The sequence below is a fragment of the Prionailurus viverrinus genome, chromosome D2, assembly GCF_022837055.1.
Source record: "Prionailurus viverrinus isolate Anna chromosome D2, UM_Priviv_1.0, whole genome shotgun sequence".
Taxonomy (NCBI): domain Eukaryota; kingdom Metazoa; phylum Chordata; class Mammalia; order Carnivora; family Felidae; genus Prionailurus; species Prionailurus viverrinus.
The window spans coordinates 19,857,758-19,881,307 of record NC_062571.1 but is presented as its reverse complement, the minus strand read 5'-3'; the positions used below and the strand labels follow the sequence as shown (position 1 = coordinate 19,881,307).

At 52.0% G+C, this 23,550-nt stretch overlaps 1 protein-coding gene across 1 annotated transcript in view; it reads right to left on the bottom strand.

Moving 5' to 3' along the window:
• Positions 1-3,897: 3,897 nt before the first annotated feature.
• Positions 3,898-23,550, bottom strand: part of LOC125147574 (liprin-alpha-1-like) — a 50,467-nt gene continuing 30,814 nt past the window's right edge. Inside the window, exons 4-9 of the mRNA XM_047824665.1 lie at positions 22,109-22,240; positions 19,150-19,229; positions 15,882-16,026; positions 11,031-11,182; positions 10,193-10,365; positions 3,898-3,983 (exon numbers count right to left, since the gene is read on the bottom strand). Coding sequence (XP_047680621.1) covers positions 10,197-10,365; positions 11,031-11,182; positions 15,882-16,026; positions 19,150-19,229; positions 22,109-22,240 — 678 coding nt within the window. The 3' untranslated portion in view covers positions 3,898-3,983; positions 10,193-10,196. The remainder of the gene's footprint in view (positions 3,984-10,192; positions 10,366-11,030; positions 11,183-15,881; positions 16,027-19,149; positions 19,230-22,108; positions 22,241-23,550) is intronic.

Below are 23,550 nucleotides of genomic sequence, written 5' to 3'. Positions count from 1 at the left end.
ATACGGTGGCACCGTGAGCCCTTTGTGTTGTCCTCCTTGCAATCCACGTGGCTGAGCAATACATATCGCTTTATTACCTAGATGCCACCGGGTAAATCTGAAAGGGATTTGCCAGGGCTCACACTGGCCACAAATGAGTTTGTAGGGAAGCAAGGGGAGGAACGGTTAGAATAGTATCACATGGGGTAGGGAGGGGAGTAAAAACCAAGGTGGGGGCAGCCACAGGTTCTCTTGAAATAATGAGTGTGGTGGCACTTTGGGCAAAACGTTAAAAACGGGGGCCCCTGGGTGGCTCAGCTAGTTGAGTGTCCAACTTCGGTTCAGGTCATGATCTTATCATTGATGAGTTCAAGCCCTGCCTCAGGCTCTATACTGACAGCCCAGAGCATGGAGCCTGTTTTGAATTCTATGTCTCCCTGTATCTCTGCCCCTCCCCCAGTAGCATTCTGTGTGTGTGTCTCTCTCTCCCTCTCAAAACTAAACAAACATTAAAACATTTGAAAATACCAGGGTCACTCAGCTGCCACTCAGGGGAGTATACAACTCTTGTAGGAGGGTCATGGGTCTGTGCAGACGTTGCTTAAAATCTTAAAAAATAAATCGAAATTAGGGGCACCTGGGTGGCTCAGTCTGTGTAGCTTCTGACTCTTGATTTCAGCTCACATCATGACCTTTTTGTTGGTGAGAGTTGTGTCCCATGTCGGGTTTGTGCTGACAGTGAGGAACCTGCTTGGGATTCTCTCTCCCTCTGTCTCTGCCCCTCCTCCTCTCTCTCTCACTGTCCCTGTCGAAATGAACACAACTTTTTACAAAATTTAAAAGGTAACATAAAAAAGAAAATAAGGTGTTGGAGATGAAGACATCCTCAACCCTCTATTTGTGCAATGTGACAATCCCTTAGTCACTGCTTTAATTACAAGTTAAATTTTTTTTATGTTTTATTTTCTTTTACGTTCATTTTGAGAGCAAGCACTTGCGTGAGCGGGGGAGGGAGAGAGAGAATGCCAAGCAGGGTCCGTGCTGTCAGCGCAGAGACCGATGCCATGCTCAAACCGCACAAACCGTGAGATTATGACCTGAGCCGAGATCAAGAGGCAGACGCTCAACCAACTGAGCCACACCTCACCCCTAGTTAATGATTTCTTTTTTTTTTTTTAATTTTTTTTTCAACGTTTTTTATTTTTATTTTTGGGACAGAGAGAGACAGAGCATGAACGGGGGAGGGGCAGAGAGATAGGGAGACACAGAATCGGAAACAGGCTCCAGGCTCCGAGCCATCAGCCCAGAGCCTGATGCGGGGCTCGAACTCACGGACCGCAAGATCGTGACCTGGCTGAAGTCGGACGCTTGACCGACTGCGCCACACAGGCGCCCCCCTAGTTAATGATTTTTAAAGCAATTTCCATTATTTTGTTCTCATTATAAGTTTAAAAACAGCTTCTACTTAATTTTCCGAGAGCATCCTGGCCTGGAAACCAGACCCATGGCACTGAGGCCTGGAGGCTGGGCCGTGGGCCGCCCCTCAGGGCCAGTGGAGAAAGGTTCTGTTCGCCTCCTCGGAGGATGGCTGGCCGGACACACCAAAGACACTCCAAGCCAGTGGGACGGTGGCTACCGGTTGCACAGGAGAGGCCAACGTACCCTCTAACTGCTGGATGTGCCCCGGTGCGTGTCCCCGAAACCCTGTGTGCAGCCTCTCTGTGGCGGGGAGGGAAGGAACCATCCCAGAGTCGCCTGAGTGACAGGGATCTTGTGTCAGAGCCTCATGAGTTGGCCTGGTGGTGGCTGCCAGCCCCCGGTGCGGGCAGACCCTCCCGCCTGCCACACCGGCTGGTGTAAGACTCAGCACTGGGTCTGAGCTTCGGGAGAAGCAGCCTAGTGGGTGCCAGGGGCTGAGACGATGGGGAAGGATGCAGCCCTGGGCACTTCTTGGGACCTTGAGAGGACAACAGCAGGACAGGAAAGCCCACACACAGGATGGAAGAGGAGTGGAGACTGGGTGGAAAGCACGCGCCTGTACACACATGCGCACACGCACACACTCCAGTCTCCTGGGGTCCTGGAGGAAGAACAGCCTCAGCTGGCCCTGACCGTGGAAGAGTCGCCCTGCCCTGTTGGCCTATTGCCTGGGCCCCCAGCTGCACTGATTCCGGGGCCGCTACCCTAGGGTCTGGGCACTTGGCCCTCCTGTGGAGGACACTCCTGTCCTGAACTTCCACTTCCAGCTGTGGTATTCTATCAGCTGGTTTCCACACTACTACTTCCACGTGGCACAAGTGCCTTCATGGCCCCGTGCACCAGAGAAATCCACGGCAGCCACTTCTCAAGTCAATGGCAGCTTATTCTCACTAGTCTTTATTGGCAGTGGGAAACGCTCCACTACTGCCTTGAAAGCCAGCAAATAATTCCGTGATAAAAATAGTTCAAAGTAGACGGTGCCTACTCTGTCATACAATCAGGAAGTTCACAAAAGATTAATGGAAAGACACAGGGAAACTGTCAAACGTCCAATGTAAAGAGACATGTCGTTTCTATCTCTGTACCAGCTGCATAAGAAATAAGGCACCATAATCTGAGCACATTCCTGGGTGGCTTTTTTATATGCCACCTCAAAATTATAAGTTACGTTGGCTACTTGTATAACCTGAAATGGCTGTCTCCTCAAAATCTACACATGGAGATGGGGCGCCTGGGTGGCTCAGTCACTTAAGCGTCCGACTTCAGCTCAGGTCATGATCTCACAGTTTGTGAGTTCGAGCCCCACGTCGGGCCCCGTGCTGACAGACAGCTCGGAGCCTGGAGCCTGCTTCGGATTCTCTGTCTTCTCCTGTCTCTGCAGCATCCATGCTCATGCTCTGTCTCTCTCTCTCTCTTTCAATAATAAAGCAACATAAAAAAATTAAATAAAATCTACAAATGGAGAATGAGGTCCACTCCTTAAACTTGTTTACAAACAAATCTAAACAGCTGATTTCCGTAAGAACAATAAGGCCTTTATTAGAGTTGCACTACATTGTTTCCAGGATCTTGCATCTTGCTCTGTGCTGAGCACCCAGCACCCTGGCCCGAGGTGGGAGACCAGTGCACCCTGATTGGTCCTCTGAGAGTTCTGCTGCCAGGGGTCTAAGGTTCGGGTTGGGGGGGAGAAGGGGGCGGGCAGGGTTTTGGGGAAGAGGTGGCCAGGTTGCCCCACCCAGGCTTTCTGGGGCCTCAGCTCCCAGGTTGTGCGGGTCACTCCAGGCAAACTGCCCAGGCCCCCAGGGACCAGGCTCAGAAACAGCATACCGGCCTGGGAGATTTTCACAGTGTTTCCATCAGCTTTCCACTCCAAGTTTCTTTAGCTGATAGTTAACACCAGATATTTTTAATCTGTTCACACTGCAGAAGAAAGCATTTCTTGCTAGAAAAAGTGTAGTTAAGGTGAGTCATTAAAATACAATGACAATTGCTGCAAATTAACTCTGATTATATCAAAACCATGGGTGTAGAGCTAAGGGACATTCGTAAAGGATAATGCAGGCTGTGTCACGGTGATTTTGCAAACGTGGTAAAATCCTTTTCTCTGTCAGGGTTTCTTAACAAACAATTAAACAATGATAATTACAATACGTGCACAGGTTATAAAAGCCCTGTATTTGTCATAGGATTTATACATACAACCATGAGAGTACATACACTTGAAAGACTAAACTGAGATATAACAACATCAATTGATTCCAAAGGATATTTATAGCCCGGATATATATGAAAGTAAGGAACTATCTATAGGGAGTGACAAATTTACAGAAATGTGCGAAACATTAAATGCTAAATGAGTTTCTCGATCCTATTCACGAATTTTTCAGTAATTAAATACTGTCATAAAATATCTCAGGGTCCATATAACAAGGATTAACAGATGAAAGATCTGGTTGAAGTTTCAAATGTAGTCACTGCTGGGCTCTGCGTGCTGCAAGACCATCGGTAGAAGCAGTGTGGGCAAACTGCAAGATAAAGGAAAGAATCAGTCTTAAGACATCAGCCCGAAAAGCACCTTCCAGGGCCCCAGGTGGGGCCTAGCACGTGCCCCCCCTCCCCAAAGACCTTCCTGGCTGAAGAGATTTGAGAATCTAGAGAACATATGAAGCATTTTGCATTACCAATGAGAATTATTCGATTGAGTTCATACTGGCTTAAGACTGAAAGTTACCAAATTAAAAAAAAAAACAAGATGAAGGAATCAATCAACTATTCTTTTTTTTTCTTCAGGATTTTAAGTAATCTCCACTCCAAAATGGGGCTCAAACTCACTACCCTAAGTTCAAGTGTCATAGGCTCCACCTGGCCTTCAGCCAGGAGCTCCCAACAATCAAACACTGTGGCTGAGACAGGAAAACAGAATGAGAGGAGAACAAAGCCCACCCCCCGAGGCCCTCAGAACAGGAAGAAGAGGGCTGGGCTCCGGGGTCCACACCCAAATCTCCAAGTTCAAACTCAGCCACTCAGAGGGCAATGTGATTCCGCTTTTAAAAGCTAATCTTTCAAATGAGAGGCCACCAGCGTCACTCACGTGAGGACTAGAATCCTCTTGGGCCTGGTTCATTCAAGAAGGTGTGCGTAAAACAAGCCAGCCAGGGCCTGCTGACCTAGGAGCTCCACCAGACCAGGCAAAGGCCAGTGCCACTTGCTCCCGAACGACCGGGAAGGTCAGCTCAGACCTGGAAAATCTCCTACTGCTCTGACAGCAATCCTGCCTCCCTACCACAAAAGACATTAGCAGACACTGAAGCCAAACTTCTTTTTTTACGAAAAGAGTGGAAATACAGTTTTCTCCGGAAAAACTGAGAACACACCAACCTCTTAAGTGTAAGCACACAAACACCAGAATCCTCTTAGCAGGTGTAGAGAAGCTCATGTGTGTGTGTGTGTATGTGTGTGTGTGCATGTGTGTGTGTGTGCGTGTGCGTGTATGTGTGTGTGAGTCTGTCTATGTGCGTCTGCGTGTCTGTGTATTTCTGAAGTCCCTAAGTGAGCCTGCTGCGGCTGTCCTGGCTCACATGGACATTGCGCAGACAGGACACAGGGTGTCCGACTGTGGCCTGCATGGACGGTGCCCTCTACTCACCAACAGGAGGCATCAGCAGGATTAAGACATGACTGGCTGAATCCAGCCTCTGTGGTGCAGATACTATGCCTGCTCCAAGCAACACAAGGGGCAGCGTGCAAATGCAGCATGCGGTTAGTCTTGAAATAGCACATGACGGCACAAATACAGCCACACACATTCTAAACCACAGCAGCAACCACTGAGGGCTCCCGGGGCACTTCTGAGTGGGGTTCTCTCCACCCGCAAGCAGCCGGGGGAGTCCCCGGGAGTTCACTCTCAAATAGCAATGGGGCAGTAGAGGCCATGAAAACACTTTCGCCGTGTCCATCTGCCATCTTGTGAAAGAGGGGCCAGGGCTGCCCATCACATACGTAGCTCTGCAAGTGTCGCTCTGAGGCTGGTCCAACGCTCTGAGGACACCCAGGATGCCTAGTTGTAGTAGTTGAGAGAATACGCTAATATTCCATCAGATAGAAAAGTTAAAAAACTCTCTTTCACTGTGAACCTTTGATAAGCAGAAGTGAGGAGTAACCTTAGATCATTTGAGCCTGAGCATGTCATAGCATCTGAACGCCTTGTTACATATTAAGTCGGCCATTCTCCACCAGTGTTCACATTCCAACCCAAGAGCCTCCCATACCTCCGCCAAGAGGCTGGGGAAGAGCAGCACGTCACATACAGACCAGCAGCATCTTCTCTGGCTGCATAGAGGACAGAGAGGAAGTGACCCAGAAGCCTGCAGGGAGAGTCTCTGCTGACCCAGCAGGTAAGTCAACAGTGTCTTGATCTACATTGCTATCTCTAAGAAGGTGCCCTCCTGAAGCTTCTATCATCATCCTGGGAAATTACAGGACACATTGTGAAATGAAAACCAAAAATATATAGTAAGGTTACCAGCCCTTTAGAATGACCTCACTCTGCAAGTTTGTTTACAGCTGTTTACCCCCATTCCTGACAGCCATTGGGGACCCCCTGCCCAGACGGCCGCCCCAGGTGGTAAAGGGAGGCAGGGCCATATTTGTGCCAGGACCCTGACCGGGCACAAGTCAGGACAGTCCTGGGCTGACTGGACCTGCCGCACTGTCTTTGTGAAATCACCTTCCTGCTATAGAAGATACTACCTTTTTGTTTTCAAAACAGTCTTTAAGCTGCGGACAGTGCTACACGCTAGGACAGTCCCACCACACCCTTTCACGTGTCCTATTCTCGTCACACTCGAGTGTTCTTATGGCAACGAAGACAGTCTTAAGTAGTGGTGTGGGAGTAAATCAGTCCTGGTGTTGTATAAGGACAAATCAACACTTTGTGTCTTTTTAAATAAACGACTGTAACCTTCCCCCAGAGCACAGGGCCCTGGACTGCAGAGAGACCTCCAGGCGCCCCCAAACGCAACTTACAGGCTCTATTGCCAGGCTGCCGTCAATATGTTATGATGTGAAAAATATTTCTCAAGACTATCAAAAGTCAAATACCAAAAGGAAAGAAACCAAACTCCTCACCTCTGTTAAAATATTGGTTTCTCAATAGCTCATTGGTTTGGGTGTTTTTTACGTTTTTGCAGGGACATTTATTTAGTTTTGAAAGAGACACAAACAGTATGAGTTGTGGAAGGGCAGAGGGCTAGGGAGAGAGAGAATCCCAAGCAGAATCCCCATTGTCACCGCTGAGCCCAACGGGAGGCCCAAACTCACGAAGTGTGAGATCATGACCTGCGCTGAAAGCAAGACTCAGATGCTTAAATGATTGAGCTACCAGGCACCACTGTTTGTTAGATTTTCAGAGAGAGAGGGAGAGAGAGAGAGAGAGAGAGAGAACGATTGTGTGTGAGTGAGATAGGGGCAGATAGAAAGGGTGACAGGGGACCCAAAGCAGGCTCCACGCAGACAGCAGCCAGCCCAATGCTGGCCTCAGACTCACAAGCAGTGTGATCATGACCTGAGCGAAAGTCACTTAACCAGCTGAGCCACACAGGCGCCCCGAAGCTCATTTGCTAATAAATTAAGAGCTAAGCTTAACTTGTAAGGTAAAATTATCTCCGCATTTGGAAGAGTAGTCTGGTACATGATTCCTACAAACATAATAATCTACGTTCCTGTTTTTTTTTTTTTTTTTTATTTTACTTTTAGGAACTCTCTACCCCCAACACAGGGCTCAAAGTCACAACCCAGAGATTATGAGTCACGCTGTCCTCTGACTCAGCCAGCCAGGCATCCCCAAATATAATACTTAACAGTTAACGCAAATTTAGAGATCATTAGGCTGAAAACTTATTTCAAAAACCCTTTGGTCAGTCCCCATGACCAAAAGGTGGTTCAGCTCCCATTCCAAGATAGTACGAGGCTGAAGTCACGAGCCAACACCCCAAAAGTTATGTCAATCTAAAGGATGACAACATATTGCAATAGCGTCGAAACCAAGACTTCAAACTCAAAACAATACCCATTGAATCCTAATAGTGTATTTTCAATCAGAGATGTTAATGTGGAGTCCATTAATGGGCTTCATTTACTTATCTTTGAGAGGCAGAGAGACAGCATGAGCAGGGGAGGGGCAGAGAGAGATGGAGAGAGAGAATCCCAAGCAGACTCCAAGTTGTCGGCACGGAGCCCGACTTGGGGCTCGACGCCACCAACTAGGAGATCATGACCTGAGCCGAAAGCAAGGGTCGAGCGCCGAATCATCTGAGCCCCCCAGGAAGCCCACAGGAATGGGCCTTTGGGGAGAGGGGTCCATGCTCTCCGGGAAATTAGACAAGGGTGCCGTGGAGGGGGGTTTGCAGTGGGGACACTGAGGGCATTCCCAAAGGTGTACAGTGTTCTGTAGAAGGATCAAAAGATTCCTGATTCTCCACTGAGCCCATGAGTCAAACAGAATTCCACAGGGAAATCAGGAACAGAAGCCATGAAACTTCCACGTGGCACACGAAGCAAGAGTGTTTCTCTCTCCACATAAGAGCTAAACGCACGCCAGTCTCACGAGCCTGTGAGGGGAAGGGACAGGCAGAGCTCAGGCAGGAGGAGGCAGCACCGAGGACTCCGTGCCGCGCAAAACAGACCGGGTTTGGGGAGAGAGGACTAGCTGTGCGGTGAAGCTACGCGCTGCCTTGCTCCAATACAGGTTGCGGGGTCTCCAGCAGGAGAGCAGTGGGCGGGTGCAGACGGCCCGGTGTCGCCTGTGTGTTCTGGGTCGGGATCTGCACCAGAAGCGCCAGGGCGGTGACATCGAAGGTCCCGTCTAAGGCCATCAACGTGCCGTTAACTCCACCGTCTACGCGATTGTTGGCCTCCTCTTTAAGGCCAATCGATAGGACCCAGCGAATCACCGGGTCCTTCCTCCAAACCAGCACCTCGGCCGACAGTAAACACCCATGGCCACGGTGGCTGCCGAAAGCTCTCTCCATCACATCCACACCCTGTGATGCAGGACAAGGATCTCCGCTCTGTGCCCCAAGCCTATGCTTCAGCTCCACACTCCGGGTGTTCTGGAAAACCTTCCTCCCGTCAGACAACACTGTTGGCCCCGAGCCTGGGCACCTTGTCACTTCAACACAAACGTCTCAGTTCTAATCGCAAAGCCCGCTTTGTGGACTCAGTTGAAAATCAGAGAAACCTGAAAAGACTCCCCAGCATATGAAGAGACTGTGACGGGACACCTCACTTTCATGCAAAGTAATAAATATTGCATCTCCTTTAGGAGACATCGAAAAATCACCAGATGATTCACTAGTTACTTCTGGTGAAAGACTGCTTCTGTCAACTGTGAAGAGATTTAAAATGAAGTACACAGTACAGGAAACACATATACCCAGTTCATTTCCAAGGTCTTTCACTAGGTAAAATAACAGTTGTTCAAACACATGGACACGCTTAAAACACTTACAGATCGTTATTACATTTCTCTGTAAGAACTCTGTAAGAACTCTGTAAGAACTCTGAGACTCATTCTCCTGAGGCGGACATTGTCAACACTAGGCACCTTTCGTGGAGCCTTATGGGGCTCTACCTCACCGCCACCTCCCTGAGAACTTCACTCCTCATAGCCCACTGTACCCAGAAGCCTTACCAGAAACAGTCGGTTAACACATATTTTATAAGTGACGTGTATATGCTGTATTCCTTCATAAAACAAGGTAAATGTGATTAAGAAAACCATAAAGAGGGGAAAATACGTTTACAATACTCTACTGCATGGAAACACATAACTTGCATACAAGTGGACCTGATCTTCAAACCCTGGCTGTTCAAGGGTCAACCGTATGTTTCTGGGACTGGCCATGCATGTCCACAGAGACCACGGTATGATCCACTCTCAGACACTGCGTTATACCTATGGTAACCCAGAAGCCAAGTCAGCGATTTGAACATCTCAGCCCCGGAGAAAGTCACCTACACACACTCTGTGAAACTGAATCAAATGCTGGGGCAAACGACTCAATAAACGCTGTCCTCATATGACCAAGTACTTAAACCGTACCTCCCGAAGATGACAAAAGAAACGTAGGAAACACAGTGAAATGTTTTGGCCAATTTTGTGACCTCTGGACTTACAAGACATACACATTTCTGGGAGCAGTGGGTGTGAGAGCCAGAGGGCACTTTCACGAATCTTAATGTTTTCATTACAGAAAGTATAAGGATGTGGAAGTAAACACACCGGCAACATCTAAGGGACCGAATTTTCCCAGCATGGTTCCAGGAGCAAAAGGCCCTGGAGGCCTTTTTATGTCCGTGGAGGACATAATACTGCTTTGCAGCTATAGAGTCTATTGAACAAACGAACAGCTACTGCTTTAAAAACAGGTACAGCTGAAAAGTGCTCAGCAAGGTGACAAGAAACACAATGCTTATTTTTTAAAGTTTTTGGTGTTTTTCAGCTTGTCCGCCCAATTTGCTGAGTCCCAGGGCACCTTGGGAAGGGTTTTCAATTCAGTGGCTCCAACCCAGTGGCTGTGGGGAAGCAGAGTGATGAAATGGGAGGTGGGGGGTGTCCACAGCCACGTGAGGTCTCCCGACACGGGGAGGGGTCTGCAGGCAGAGAGACCACGGATCTAGAGGAATGAGGCCAGTAAGACCACCCACACGCTGGAAACACGCAGGGGACACCAACCTGGTCAGGCAGGCTCGTCGCTAGCGTGGCTGGGGTGGACCTTTTGTCTTCTGGTGAGCAACCAGCGGATGGATTTTGTGATGCCCTTCTTCTTGGGGGCGTTGTTCAGTGAGTCCTGGCTATTGCTAGTTTTGCTGAGGCTGCTCAAGGGGCCATCCCGAGAGCCTGGGGATCTGGGGGACGCACAGGAGAGCATCTTCCACGCGTGCTCGTCACACGACACACCGCCCCACGTGATTAGAAGCACAATCCCCCAGCTTCTAGGGAGGGCTGCGCCCTGGGAGCTGACACTCTCTCCCTCCCAAGTATATCTGGAGTCCAAGCACCTTGGGTTGAGAACGCTCGGCACCCCACCCTGGCCGTGACCCGGGAGCACGGAGGACATGCACACCTGAGCCACCCCAGGACGTGGTGCGAGGAACAGAGAGGCTGCTGGAGCTGCCTGGTGGGGGTGGGGGGAAGAGAGCATGGCTCCTGACAGCCCCACAGGGCACAGTGTGGCCCAGGGGAGGAGCCCTAGGGAGCATGTCACCCAGGATCCACCGGGAGGAAAAGGGAGGTCTCAGGACGGCTGGTGCGTAGGATCTGAGCAAACGAGGCTGCCCTACAGCCACCAGCATCACAAGACTCTGGTCTTTTCCCCCTGCCTTTTGCTCTGCTGGCCACACCCAGGGCACCCAGGCAGGTATCCCAAGAATGACGTGCACGTAAACTCGGTTCATTGGCCTCTCTTTGGAATCGCTGTTCCGACCCTTTCTCCCCCATGTAGAGATCAAAGGTTTCTCAGAGCTGAAAACCAGCGCACAGGCATGTCGCCTACGATGCCTGTGCCCCTTACTTTGTGGCGTCCCTGATGTCCTCGTGGCTGGCCTTGTGCAGTGCCCCTTGCTGCAGCCTGTCCAAGCTCAGGGACCTCTGGGAAGAAGGAGCTGACGGTACACATCGTGTCCTTGCCGTGCTATCTTGTGACTCTTCCTCCAAAGGCAGCAACTGTGGGGTGGAGAGGAGAGTGACATGAGTTCACCGTGCACCCAGACAGAGGAGCACACAGCCCTGAAATCACAGCCAGCAACTCATTTGAAAAGCTATGAGCTGTGCTTTGTGCAGCGTCCAAAACGACTTCCTAGGATCGGCCTAACGCCAGGCGAAAGGGTGGATTCGCGTCCGGGCAGTGGGCCCACTGAGACCCCCAGCCCATCTGCACCGAGGGGTGTACCCTCCCCAGGACCTCCCACCACCAGGAGCCCGGCCACAGAAGGTAGAGGCGGAGACCCAAACCATGTCACCATACACCACGGCCAGCTGAGAAGGAAGGTGTTTGTTTCCTGACGCCATTCAGGGCAAACCCTGGTGAGCACGGAGCCCTCCCATGCACGATTGTCCAAAGCTCTTTGTTTGGGGGAAGTGGAGCGAGCTTGTGGCCTAATCCACTGTCACCTCTGGTGGCGATGCAAGGCTGGAATCTACGGGGACGTGTGTAAAGTGACAAGGCACCCAACCCCCTGACCCCACACTCGGGTCTGACTTCTGCTTCTCGGGGACATTTCGGTTGATGTTACAAACTGATGGACTCATCTGCAGCTTACAGACAGTCTGCTCGACACGGTGGAGACACAGCGTCCCTTGGCTGCCGTCACGACAAATGAACCCCTTCAGACTCCATTTTTCCTTGTGTGACAGGCTGTGGGTCTGCGGCTATGTGGCTGTGGGCCCTGGAAAGGACCGTGGGGCCATGGACCCGCCAGCGTTACGACCCTTGACAGGTCCTGGTGGTGAGGCAGGGCCGGATCTCACGAGACACACGTGTAGGACTGGTGACACAGGCACAGCCAACTGGGTTTGTACCAGGGCCTCCGAAGCTGCATGGGGCTCGGGACACCCATGGCGGTCAGCACCAAGTGGAGCTGAGCTCAGGGAAGACACAAGCTTAACCAACCGCTCCAAAACACCTGCCTCCTCTCCTGATTTCCTGACAATCATCAGACAACAAAAGGCTACCTTAACAGGCTACAAATTATCCACATAAAACCAAACAGGGTCAGACTGGCTCAACACAAGTAGGTTTCATACCCAGGTGGAAGCAAGGATATGGAGAAAACAAACCCAAAAGGGAACAGGACAGGGAGCCACACTAGCGACCAGGCTATGAGGTGAGCAGAGACGGAGGGTTCCGGGAGCACACCCTCCCCTGTGTCACAGCGCAGTCCACACACAGGCCCCCGCCCAGCACTGGGTCCTGCCAGACTTGTGCCTATGGGCCATTTCAGTCTCAACCAAAACGGGAGGCTCCCGCCAGGCTGGGAAGTGCAACGCCCATGCTGGCCCTGTCTGCATGGACCTGACACCCACTGCCCGTACACCTAGACTTCATCCCCCAAAACCTCCAAAGAGCCCTCCAAGTAACCATCAGTGAGCTGCGGGAGCAGGCCGTCCTGCCTGGGTGTTCATCACACGACCCTCTGTTCCTTGAGAAAGTCCTGCTACAGAAGAAAAGGCAGCACGAGCCAGCAGAATGCAGGGCATGTTCTGTGCCCCGGCGCCAATGTGAGCTCCTGATCTCTGAGGACCGTGCACCGAGGGGCAGGGTGTGGACACCCCCAGGGCCATGAGCCTTTCGCTGTCCTCCCTTACCAGGAGACCAAAGCAGGAAAAAAAGACGGTGATGAATACACCCCGGTCACAAAACAACCAGGGACCGAACTGGCACTTGAACGCAAGAATTCAACTGAACGGACACACCGTCTGTGCAGTGGAGGGGCTCCCCCAGCTGCCGCCCAGCTCTGTATCAGAGGCACGGCCCTGTCAGCGCATGGCTGGGAAGGTCTGGGATGGGGGTCCGGTCCAGGGAGCAAGGCATCCCAGTTATGAGACGGACTCTCTGGTCGAGGGTTCCGTCCCGAGGCACGGCACTTCCCCGTGAGAATGGGCACACCCACATCATTGTCCTCTGGACACAGGAGGTGGCCTGTCCCAGCAAGGGCACTGTAAATGGGAGAAGGGCGCCCGAGCAAAGGTGGGGTACGTGGCAGAGTGGTGTTGTGGCCAGTGTTTGCCCTGCAAAGTGTCCTCATGCACAGGACCCAGGCTCTCAGGCTCTGGTTGCACATCTGGAAATGGGCTAACCACACAAGCTGTGGCTCGCGGGGATGTCTGTGAGGGCCAGGTCACAGGATCCTAAACCACTGCACACACCAGGTGGCGAACCCTAAGAGCTCTCTGAATGCTGCTGGCTACGGCTGTCAAAAGTGGTGATCTCGAAATCGAAACTCTATGCCTCTGCTTCAGTAATTTCTCTTCCTAGAAACTTCTATGTCTCATGGAACTAAGTACGCAGCGCAGCGAGCAAGACACAAACGCGAGACAACGGTGAGCTCTGGTGGCCGTCGCAGGTACCGTGGAAACCGCACGCCGCGCTCGAGCTCCCAGTGGCTCCTGTACTTCCCCGCACACGCCAGCCGCTCGTCCTTACCCAGCTGTGGTGCTCACTGTGAAGAGACGGGCACTCTCCCCCACACCACACACAAACACAGCTAGGTTGCACTACGAAACACTTTCGCTTTCTCCGATGCTTCCTTACATCACTAGGCTGACAGAGGCATGCAAAGAAAGGAAGAGAAATCAGATTTACTGCACACTTGGAAGCTACAATTTCCAAGACCAAACGAGGCGAACATATTTTAAAGAGAACAACAGGACGGATATAATCGAGAGAAGATTTAGAAACAACCACGCCTGGAAGCAGCACTTTGTTCCACCACACATCTGAATGTAATAGGTTATTCGACATTTACCAGAGACACTACCAATTATCACTCAGGGATGGAAAACTCCATTACAACATACACGACTTATTAAAACATGGCATCTTGTAGAACAGAGACATCTAACAGGTGCCTATTCGAAACTTTCCTGTAACTGTTCTCCTTGTTGAAAACCAAGTTACACTTTTACAGTATCACCCTAGGGGATGCCGAAGTTCCCGCAACACCTTGGATAACACCAAACAAACCCACTCTGTTAATGCCCTGCTGGACGTGAATGTGAAATCCTGACCTAGAATTGGATTGACAACCTCTCACAAATCACTGTGCTGGTTACAGGAGGGTGTCCTGGGCAGGTACGTGATAAAAACGGGCTCAGGGGCAGGTGCCGGCTTCACGTTGTAGGAGTCCTGAGTTTCAGTGTAGAAGGCAGTACTTGTGCTCAGTAAGCCCGTGAGATTTGGAGTCCTGAACACGAGTGTCGGCACCGCAAAGCATGCTGTCTGTATCGAGATTCCGTTCGTCTATGCTCAGTGCCTTATCTCTTTTGAAGAAACACTTCGTTTACAAATTATTATCTGGATCATACCCGTATCCACCTGTACTATACAGTGATACGCTAACGACAATTTATGCCTATTGGGGCAAAACCCCACTCTCTAATGACAAATGAAGATACAGGAGAAACAACACGAGCCAGCCACGAGTGACCACAGACGCTCCAGGGCAAAACAGCAAAATGACAAAACACAAACCACAGAACTTTTACCCTGTGTCTCCTTCCAGCTAGCACTGCGTCTCTGCTCCCAACCAGAGTTCAAGTCCTCCAGAAAGCTGCCCCTACCGTGTCTAAACAGACTCTGGAACTCTGGCGAGTGGGCTTTAGCGCAAGGGCTCCTGGACCAGACCACCGTGGTCCTCGGCCTCCACCTTGCCTGGCCCCACCCAGCACGACCAGGCCACCGGGCTCCCTTTCCCTGAGCACCTGGCTCACTGAGACCAAGCTCACCGCTTGGTCTCTGCCAGTTCTGTCTCTCTCTCTCCACTGCCACACTGGGCAGTGCCCAGAGAGCCACCCTTGCACTCTGGGGCTATCCACAGGTGCCCATCTAGGGACTTGTCAATCATCTGTCAAACAGAAATAGATAACTAACACACATATCACCTTTTACTTCCCATTCGCTGCTGGTCTCCCCTCACTACACTGTGCACACATAGGGGTGCAGGCCTCTCCTCTGACTTTTTATCTATTTATTGTTTTCTTTGTTTTATTTCAAGTGGGGGAGGAGCAGAGAGAGGGAGAGAGAGAGAATCCCAAGCAGGCTCCTGGCGCGGTCAGCGCAGAGCCCCATGCGGGGCTGCGGGGCTCCGGGTCTCGATCTCACAAACCCAGAGATCGTGACATGAGCAGAAATCAGCAGTCGGACGCTTGACCGACTGAGCCACCCGGCGCCCCTCATCTGGGTTTTTCAGTCATGCTGCACCCTAGCTCTGGGACGATATCTGCACCAAACTTGTTCCATGACTACAGGTGCTCAAAACTTACACAAATATATAAAAATATACGCGGCTGAAGAGACAAAGGACAAAAGTACTTAAACTCCAAAGGTGAATTCTTTGTTGTTTAAGGATGAATACACATGTTCATTTAACCTTCATTAGCGTTTCAAACCCTTACTAATTTGCATTGTGCTGTGCTTAACACTAGGTCCTATCTGAATCCACATTGCTACTTTATACAAAGAAAGAACAAAAGCTCTCAAAAGTAAATTCTAAGGCAGCAAAAGAAGAATGGGGGAAGGGGAAAAGAGAAAGCATCCTATCAGTCCTTTAGTTCCAGAAGAGCCTCACAGACAGAGGAAAAGGCAGGTGACATTGGAGCAGGCAGGTGGGTCCCACGAGAGCCCCCAGAGGATGGAGGTCCTTGCCTTGGAAGGCTCATGTCGCAGACGGGCCACACGGCCTTTCCGGTGGCGCCGCAACACCGTGCTGCTGCTGCTGCTGCTGCTGGCATCCGTGGGGCTGTCCGCCAGACGGAACCTGGAAGCTGGGATGCTGCCGACGTGCGTCCGCCTGAAATACGGAGGAAAACAATCAAACAAACACGCACACACACACCAAGGTTGTTATCTAAAGAAAAGTGGACTTTGTCAGCCAGGCCAGAACCCATCCATTGGGAAAATGAGGTCAGAGAAAAAGGTCTCCAAGGAAGGCGTCTTTGCCCCTGGCTCCAGTGCAAGCCCGCTAGCCGGGCCCTGTGGAGACAGGGTCTCCCGGGCCCAGCAGGTGAAACGCATCCCCGCGGCCCAGACGTCCCCGAGGTGGAGCAGCGCCTGCCCCCAGTCAAGCTGTCGTCCTGCGTGTCTGCACCACCTCTTGCCCAACTGACCGGAAAGCACTCCTATACGTCCCTCTGGCCTTCACCTGCCATCGGCCCACGTGTGCCAAGGCCCTTGCTGTGATGCCAGGTGACCCCAGGTTTTCCTCCACCAGCCACTATCGGGCGCCCCAGGGGCAGTCGCAGCAGGATCCTCGGGAACCACACCTCGCAGCTCCCGTACACAGGAGGTGGCAATGCGCCCGGTGTTTCCAAGGCAAAAGCGTCTCTGGCCTCTGTGCAGTTAGACTAACAGACAAATGTCCCCCTTGGCCACAGAAGTCTCCAGAAAAGTTCCATGGAGCCCCGAGCCCCTAGGGTGGAGTCACTTAATTGGGCTGTCAGCTGCTCCCCTCAGCAAAGGCTCTGGGCACGAAGCTCTGGGCAGCAGCTGTGAAGGAGCACCGGCCAGCCCACGTGCCCGGCCTCAGCCACGGGCTCACCCTCCACACTTGAACCCTGCACGGGAGTCCAGTGGCTCCTTGCTCTCTGGAAAAGAAGAGAGGCTGCCTTCCATTTCACCAATCCTTATGGTCTCGGGAGACAGAACACGCCCATCTGATTCACATCAACTAGAGAGGGGGCCCCTGGCGTCACCCCTTGTGGCCTGGAGACAGAGCCACCACGACAGGGCGTCTCCTCTGTGGTGCTTCAAGCTCTTCTCTGCAGCCTTTCAAGAAACGTCATTGACACGTGCTGCCTCAGGGTACTGATTGCTTCTAAGACAGCCAAGTCGGGACTGCCCGCTGGCCACAACCACCTTCCCCTCCTCTGGTCCCCCCATTCCCAGAACAACTGCTCACCTGAGCTCAGGTGGTCTAGCTTCACCGCTGTGCGGCCATGACACATCGCCAATCGGGGAGAGCCACACACGCCACCCCGCATGGGACCTGGCATGGTTCATGGCTCCTCCGAGGTTCACGTGTGTCCCCTGACTCTGACACCCTATCTCAGGCTCCCTGGCTCCCGACCCCACCACCCTGCACCCAGTCCTATCCCAGAGCTCTCTCCCATCTGCCCCGCCTGCGTGTGGAAGTGGGTCTGACACCTTTCTTTTCATCTGCAACCCAGACCATGTCATCTTGCTAGAGGACGACACAAACAGAAGACGTGGCTATGAGGTCGTGCCAGGAGGGCTCAGCTGTCCAGCCTGCCTGCCGCCTTCCCAGTCTCGTCCCCACGGCCTCTGGCCGCTCACGGTGACACAGCTCCCAGCAGCCTCTCTTCTGCCACCAGACGAGAGAGCACTTTGGGAGACGGCTTCAAACAGACCCTGTTCCTCAGCCGGTCTCCTGCCCGGGGTCTTCTGACCACAAGGCCACCTGTGACCGCGGCCAATGCCTCCGCAACCACGGGAGCACTGCGATCCTCTCTATCCTTCTCCTTGGCCAGCTCACCTCAGGCGGGTGACGGGCGTGGACGTCCCTCTTATGGCAACTGCCCCAGGGTGCCACCCTCCAGGGGCCTGCACAGCCCCTTCCCTTGAGAACTCCAACATGCACTCGAGTGGCCTGCACCACATCCACTGTTTGCTCCCTTGGCCTCCTCACACATACCCGTCTTCAAGCCCTGGAATGGTGACACTCAGCACACTGGTGTCTTGCTGGCGAGGATCTCCGTCAGCCAACCAAGAGGCTGCTCTGTGCCTGGATCTTCCTGGGTGCTTCTCTCTCCGGACACACATTCGCTGTGCCACCAGTAGTTCCGTGGACAGGGAGGGCCGCTTGTGACTCTACCTGCACTGACTTCTCTCTCCTACAAGCAGGCTCAACAAGGGCAGCCACAGCACACCCTCGACTCTCCCGAGAGCCCCCGACGGCAGCCGCACAGACCCCAGTGAGGCCTGAGTGGGCCTGCCGTTGGAGCAGGAGCCTCCTTCCTGCACCTAAGGGGGCCCAGTCAGCTACTCGAGGCACTGTCACACCAGAATGACTCTCACATGGTACCCATTTCCTACAAAGAAGCAAGCAAACCTTTTAATACCTCGCTGACAATTACTGTCTGCAGGACGCAGCTCACAAGCCGGCTGACCCACTCCCTCACAGGCGACTCACCAACGTCCCAACAGAGTTACAGCGATTACATGTCATTCTCCAGTCTTTTCAAACATATAAGAAACTGCGAGCACTGCGCTAACCCCACCAATGTCAAGGTGACCTTCACAACCATGGCCACGTGTGCACTCCCATGGTGACCCCACTGGCGTTGCGGAAGGGACCATAGCTTCCAGGGATGCTGGGCCGAACCTGGCACGCTGGACCCCTCCTAGCCCCACACCATCACTGCCACACTCGGTGGAGGGAGGCCGCAAAGAAACCCACCCAAACACGAACAGAACTTGCCCTAACTTCCACTCCTCCTCCCATGGCTGTGAGCTCTGTCATGCCTCCCAGTCTCCTGAGATTCCAAACCTAACCTCTGGAATGAGGTTGTACTTCTTCCGCTTGCCAACTACTAAGCTACCGGCTCCCTGAGCTACATCCAGTCACTCTGCCCATTCGGCCAGAGGATTCCTCTGGAAGATACACAGCAGGTGCCAACATAGGTGTTTGTGAGGTGGTTCATGTTAGGCACGGTGAAGGGCAGTGTCCCCCCCAGCCCCGCCCCATCATCAGTTAGCCGGTCCCTGGAAAATGGATCGCGTCAGACTACAACACACTCAGGGTTATTGTGTGTAACTCTGATCCGGTTCGGGTCATACCATAGCACACCCACGGTTCTACTTTGGAACCATGAGCTGGTTCAGGTCATACTGGTGACAGAGGGAAGCCACCCCCAGCCGCATCTCAAACAGATGTGTGAACCGGGAAGTGTCATACCCGTGGTGAAGCGAAGAGCCTCTCACTCTTGCCCGCTTTAATACGGCCCTCAGTGCTTCGAAGTTCCGTAGAAGGTGATCCTGCAAAGCAGCAAATGACAACGACGCTCACTGCAAGCAAGGTTAACTAGTCTTTGCATCAGGAGTCCGTTCAACACAGAGCACAAACTGGTAGTGGCCAGAGGAGAGGAGAGTAGGGGCGGTGGGCAAAAGAGATGATGTTGATTACGAGGCATCAGCATCCAGATATCAAATAAGGCCGTCTCGGGGATGAAAAGCACAGTACAGGGAATACAGTCTGTGATACCCTAAGGACTCTGTATGGTGACACACGGTGACCACAGTGATGGTGACGAGCAAAGAGTCACGTGTGCAATTGTTGAAACCGTATGCTGTCTACTTGAAACTGATACAACACTGTAGGTTCATTAGAAAACAAGAACAAATGGAAAACACTACTAGCATCAAGTGTGCTGAAATGCTGACCATCATAACCACGATGGGTAAATTCAGCAGTTACAAACCCCAAGACCATTCTCTCCAAGAGTCCTCCAGGAAACACCCAGATCACCAAGTGAACGTCCTAAACCCTACTGAACAGTTAGGTCTCAGGCATAGCAAGGTTACAGAGGAGAAACACCGAGCCACTAGGACTTCTTCCTAATTATGTAGAGAGGAGCAGGACTTTCTGGGCGGTGGGGGAATAGCCCTTCTGTGCAATAGGCACGTGGTCCGTCGTGGACCCTCTGCAGCCCAGCCTCACGTCTGCACACGCAGCACCAGGGAGCAAACCGACGAGGAGCTTCGGTCACACAACTAGCCCGTAGGCAGTGCCGTCCCAGGCCGGAGACACCGCCGCACGTGGCTAACTGAGCGCCCAAAATGGGGCTGGTCCCAACCACAGGGGATGGAACTGTGAGATGCCCCGTGGGTTGCAAGGACTGAATGTGGAAAAACATTGTAGAGTAGCTCCTTCATGTCTACACTATTTACATGATACAATAACATGTTGCTTGCATCAGGCTGCATGAAAACTAAACATCACCCGTCTGTTTGACCATTGCAACGTTTTTTTTTTTTTTAATTTATTTTTGGGACAGAGAAAGACAGAGCATGAATGGGGGGGAGCAGAGAGAGAGGGAGACACAGAATCGGAAACAGGCTCCAGGCTCTGAGCCATCAGCCCAGAGCCCGACGTGGGGCTCGAACTCACAGACTGCGAGATCATGACCTGGCTGAAGTCGGACGCTTAAGCGACTGTGCCACCCAGGCGTCCCTGTTTGACCTTTTCAAACGCAGCCTCGAGAACCCTTGGGATGACACCCGTGTCACCTGTTACCTTCCTGCTGGGCTACGCTGCACTCAACGAAAGGTTTACGTGAACATTTTCGCTTTCGAGCGAACCCCCGAAGGGACTCAGAAATCTGAACCCCATAGGCTGCTCGGCTCCAACTCCGCCACATGCGTGCCATCCAGACTTGCGAGCGTGGGGCCGCTCGAAAGCACAGTGGTGGCTCGCCTTGGAGGAAGTGTGAGCCCCAGAGGTCACCTGCTCCTTTCCAGTCTCAACCGATCACTGAATGATTGAGAGATGGAAATACCTTCTCACGTTGCGTTTCTTATAACTGTTTTTTCAGATTGCCAACTTCTCCTAACAGAGTCTTCTGAGAAAGGTACACACAGTCCTTTAGTGTTGATTCTTTCAAACGTTCCACATGCTAGAGCATGCCGACGTTTCTCTTTACCATAACGCAGCACCACAGACAAGGCATGGAGCGGATGGCCCTACCAACGAACCGGGTCACATGACCACAGAGTGAAATGCTGTCTGTGAAACTGCAGTAACAGCCTTTACTCATACTTTGTCCATGTACAATTTCTTCCCGGATCACTGTCTGACTGTAAGTATGACAAGTTCCTAAGTTCACTTGCAGCAGGTACACTGGTTGGTACTAGCTTTTAGGGTCTGTGATGCCTCAGTCACTTGGGAAACCTGACCTAAGTTTCGTACATATACTTCCAATCTCACATACAACTTTCTACCGAAAGGCTGGCCCCAGTGATCAAGGTAGAACCTCACGTGGGGTATAATAACGCACCTCATAATGGGTTTTACCCAAAACAAGTGTGTCGTGGAATTAGCATTGCTCACTGGTGTCTCCAAGTGCCAATCTTAGGGAAGATTCTGGGCTCATCTACAGGGACACAGGTGTCACCAGAACCGGTAGTATCAGGTCCGCATCCAACTGTCCCCACCAGAGCTTCTCTCACAGAGATGGTATGATACTGCTTCCCTCCCGTTACACCTCAAGTGTATCCGTTATGATGGTGTGAGAGTCCAGGCTTCGACTCTTTGCAACCCAGATGAAAAGAGGGAAGGCAGGACATGGAACAGGAGAAACTCTGTTTTCAGCTGGTTAAATGCCTGACAGAACTGCGCACTCCTACCGCTCGTTCTGGACAAAGAGGTAGAAATTAGCTCCCCAGACAAGAACCAGGCTGAAGGTTCCAGCACAGGGGTGGCAAACAAGGGCCTGCCGACCACATCCAGCCACCGCCGGGTCCTCTCAACAAAGGGTTATCGGCACACGGCCCCTCCCCTTAGTTATATACTGCCTATGGCTGTTTCTGTGCCCATCTTTGATTAGCATGAAGCTAGCTTACTCCTTACGTCTCAGTTAGGAAAAGCCTAAAATACTCACTCTCGGGCCCTCCCCAGACCATACTCCTCTTCTAGACAGTGAGACGCACCTTCCCGCACACATACGTCGGGCAGGGACAGGACACTGGGAACTTAACGTAGGCAGTGGGTAACAGCCTGCAGTTTTTCCGCGTGAAAGAATCATTTCTACTTTCTGCAGTGGCTGTTAGCCTCTGCTCCACGCTGCTCCTCAGGATCACAACGTGAGCGTCTCCTCTGTGAGGACGGGGGCACTCAGCCGCTGTCTCTCATGTCCTACCTTATCTTCCGCAGCAGCCATTCTCTCTTTTAGATGACGCTGAAGTCGCTTGTCCGATTCATACAGGAGCTTGTCAATAGTGCTGGACAGATGTTGATTAGTCTCTTCCTTTAGTTTTTCTCTCTGCCTTACCTGAAAGAGAAGACGCAGGCTTCAAGCCAAAGTGCGAACACCGGCTCAGGCGTGCGAATGACCAGCGGTGTGACCCACACGCACGCCTTCCTCGGCTGCCCCTTCCCACGGCACTCTTTGGCGTGCTTGTGCGTCACTGCCAGCACCGACCTAGCGGGGCACAGAAACGCAGGAACCTGCTTCCCAGGGGTCATCACTTAGCAGGTCCCTTTGTTTCTGGGAAACAAAACACGCATGGGCCCTCACGAATGTCCTCATTATTAGCTCTCAGATGGGCTCAGGAGGCAGATGTACATGCAGGAAAGAGCATATTCTTAAGGGGATCAGCTGATCTACTCACGGGAGGAGGAATATTCCGGGGCGGACACAGAAGCTCGGATCTGGCCTCAGGGGGAAAGAAATGAATCCATTGACAAAACCCAAAGATAAAAAAAAAAATCCCCTTTGGGAAAGATTCAGTGGTGAGAAAGACTTTCACCTGTTTTTCGTGAAATTCACACATCTCCTGAACGTTTTGTAATGGAAACTTGTATTTACCTCAAGTAATTTCCGAACGTAACCGCAAAGTTCACGGGGCTGTGTTTTATAGAACTCTCCTCAATCGTATGGTTTAAAAACTTGTTTCTACCGCATATCCTGAATTAACCCAAAACAGAAGCGGCGAGGACAGGCCGGCAGGATTCAGGGGCTCCTGCCGGGCGCAGGGCCGTGGGGGACGGAGTACACATGTGCCCTGCAGTCGGGGGGCCCAGGGAGGAGGAAGAGCCCTCAGGACACACCCGCAGGCTAGGCAATGGACAGTCCCTCCAGCCTCGGGCTTCCTCATCTCTAAGCCACACCTGCTGGCACCTCTTTCCTTGGGAGCAGGCAACAGAAAGCACGACCACCACACCTCACACGCAGCAACGGCCATCACTTGGAAAAGACCCTGGCCACCCCACAAGAAGGGATCAGCACCCAAGTATTTTTCAAGCAAAGCAGCTTAAAAGTGTCCTTGCAATTGTCTCAGTTATAATAGAATCCTTATCTCAACACCTGTCCCTCCAAACTACCATACAGTCCTAAAGGCAATGAAGTGCTTCTCTAAGTAGGTGAGGTCGAATTCTCGGCCCAAGAGGCTAGCGTCTGGTTGTGCTCGCTTGTGTGCATGTGTCATGGCGGGCTGGGGTCGGCCAACCCGAGCCGTCACGCTAGCATCAGAAGCTTCACTCCGCGGAAACTCATGTTTTATGCTCTGACCCTGAGGGCCAAGCACACGAGTTTCTGGTGTAAGTTAAGGGTGAGTGTTTTGAGTTTTCTGGTGAAAACAA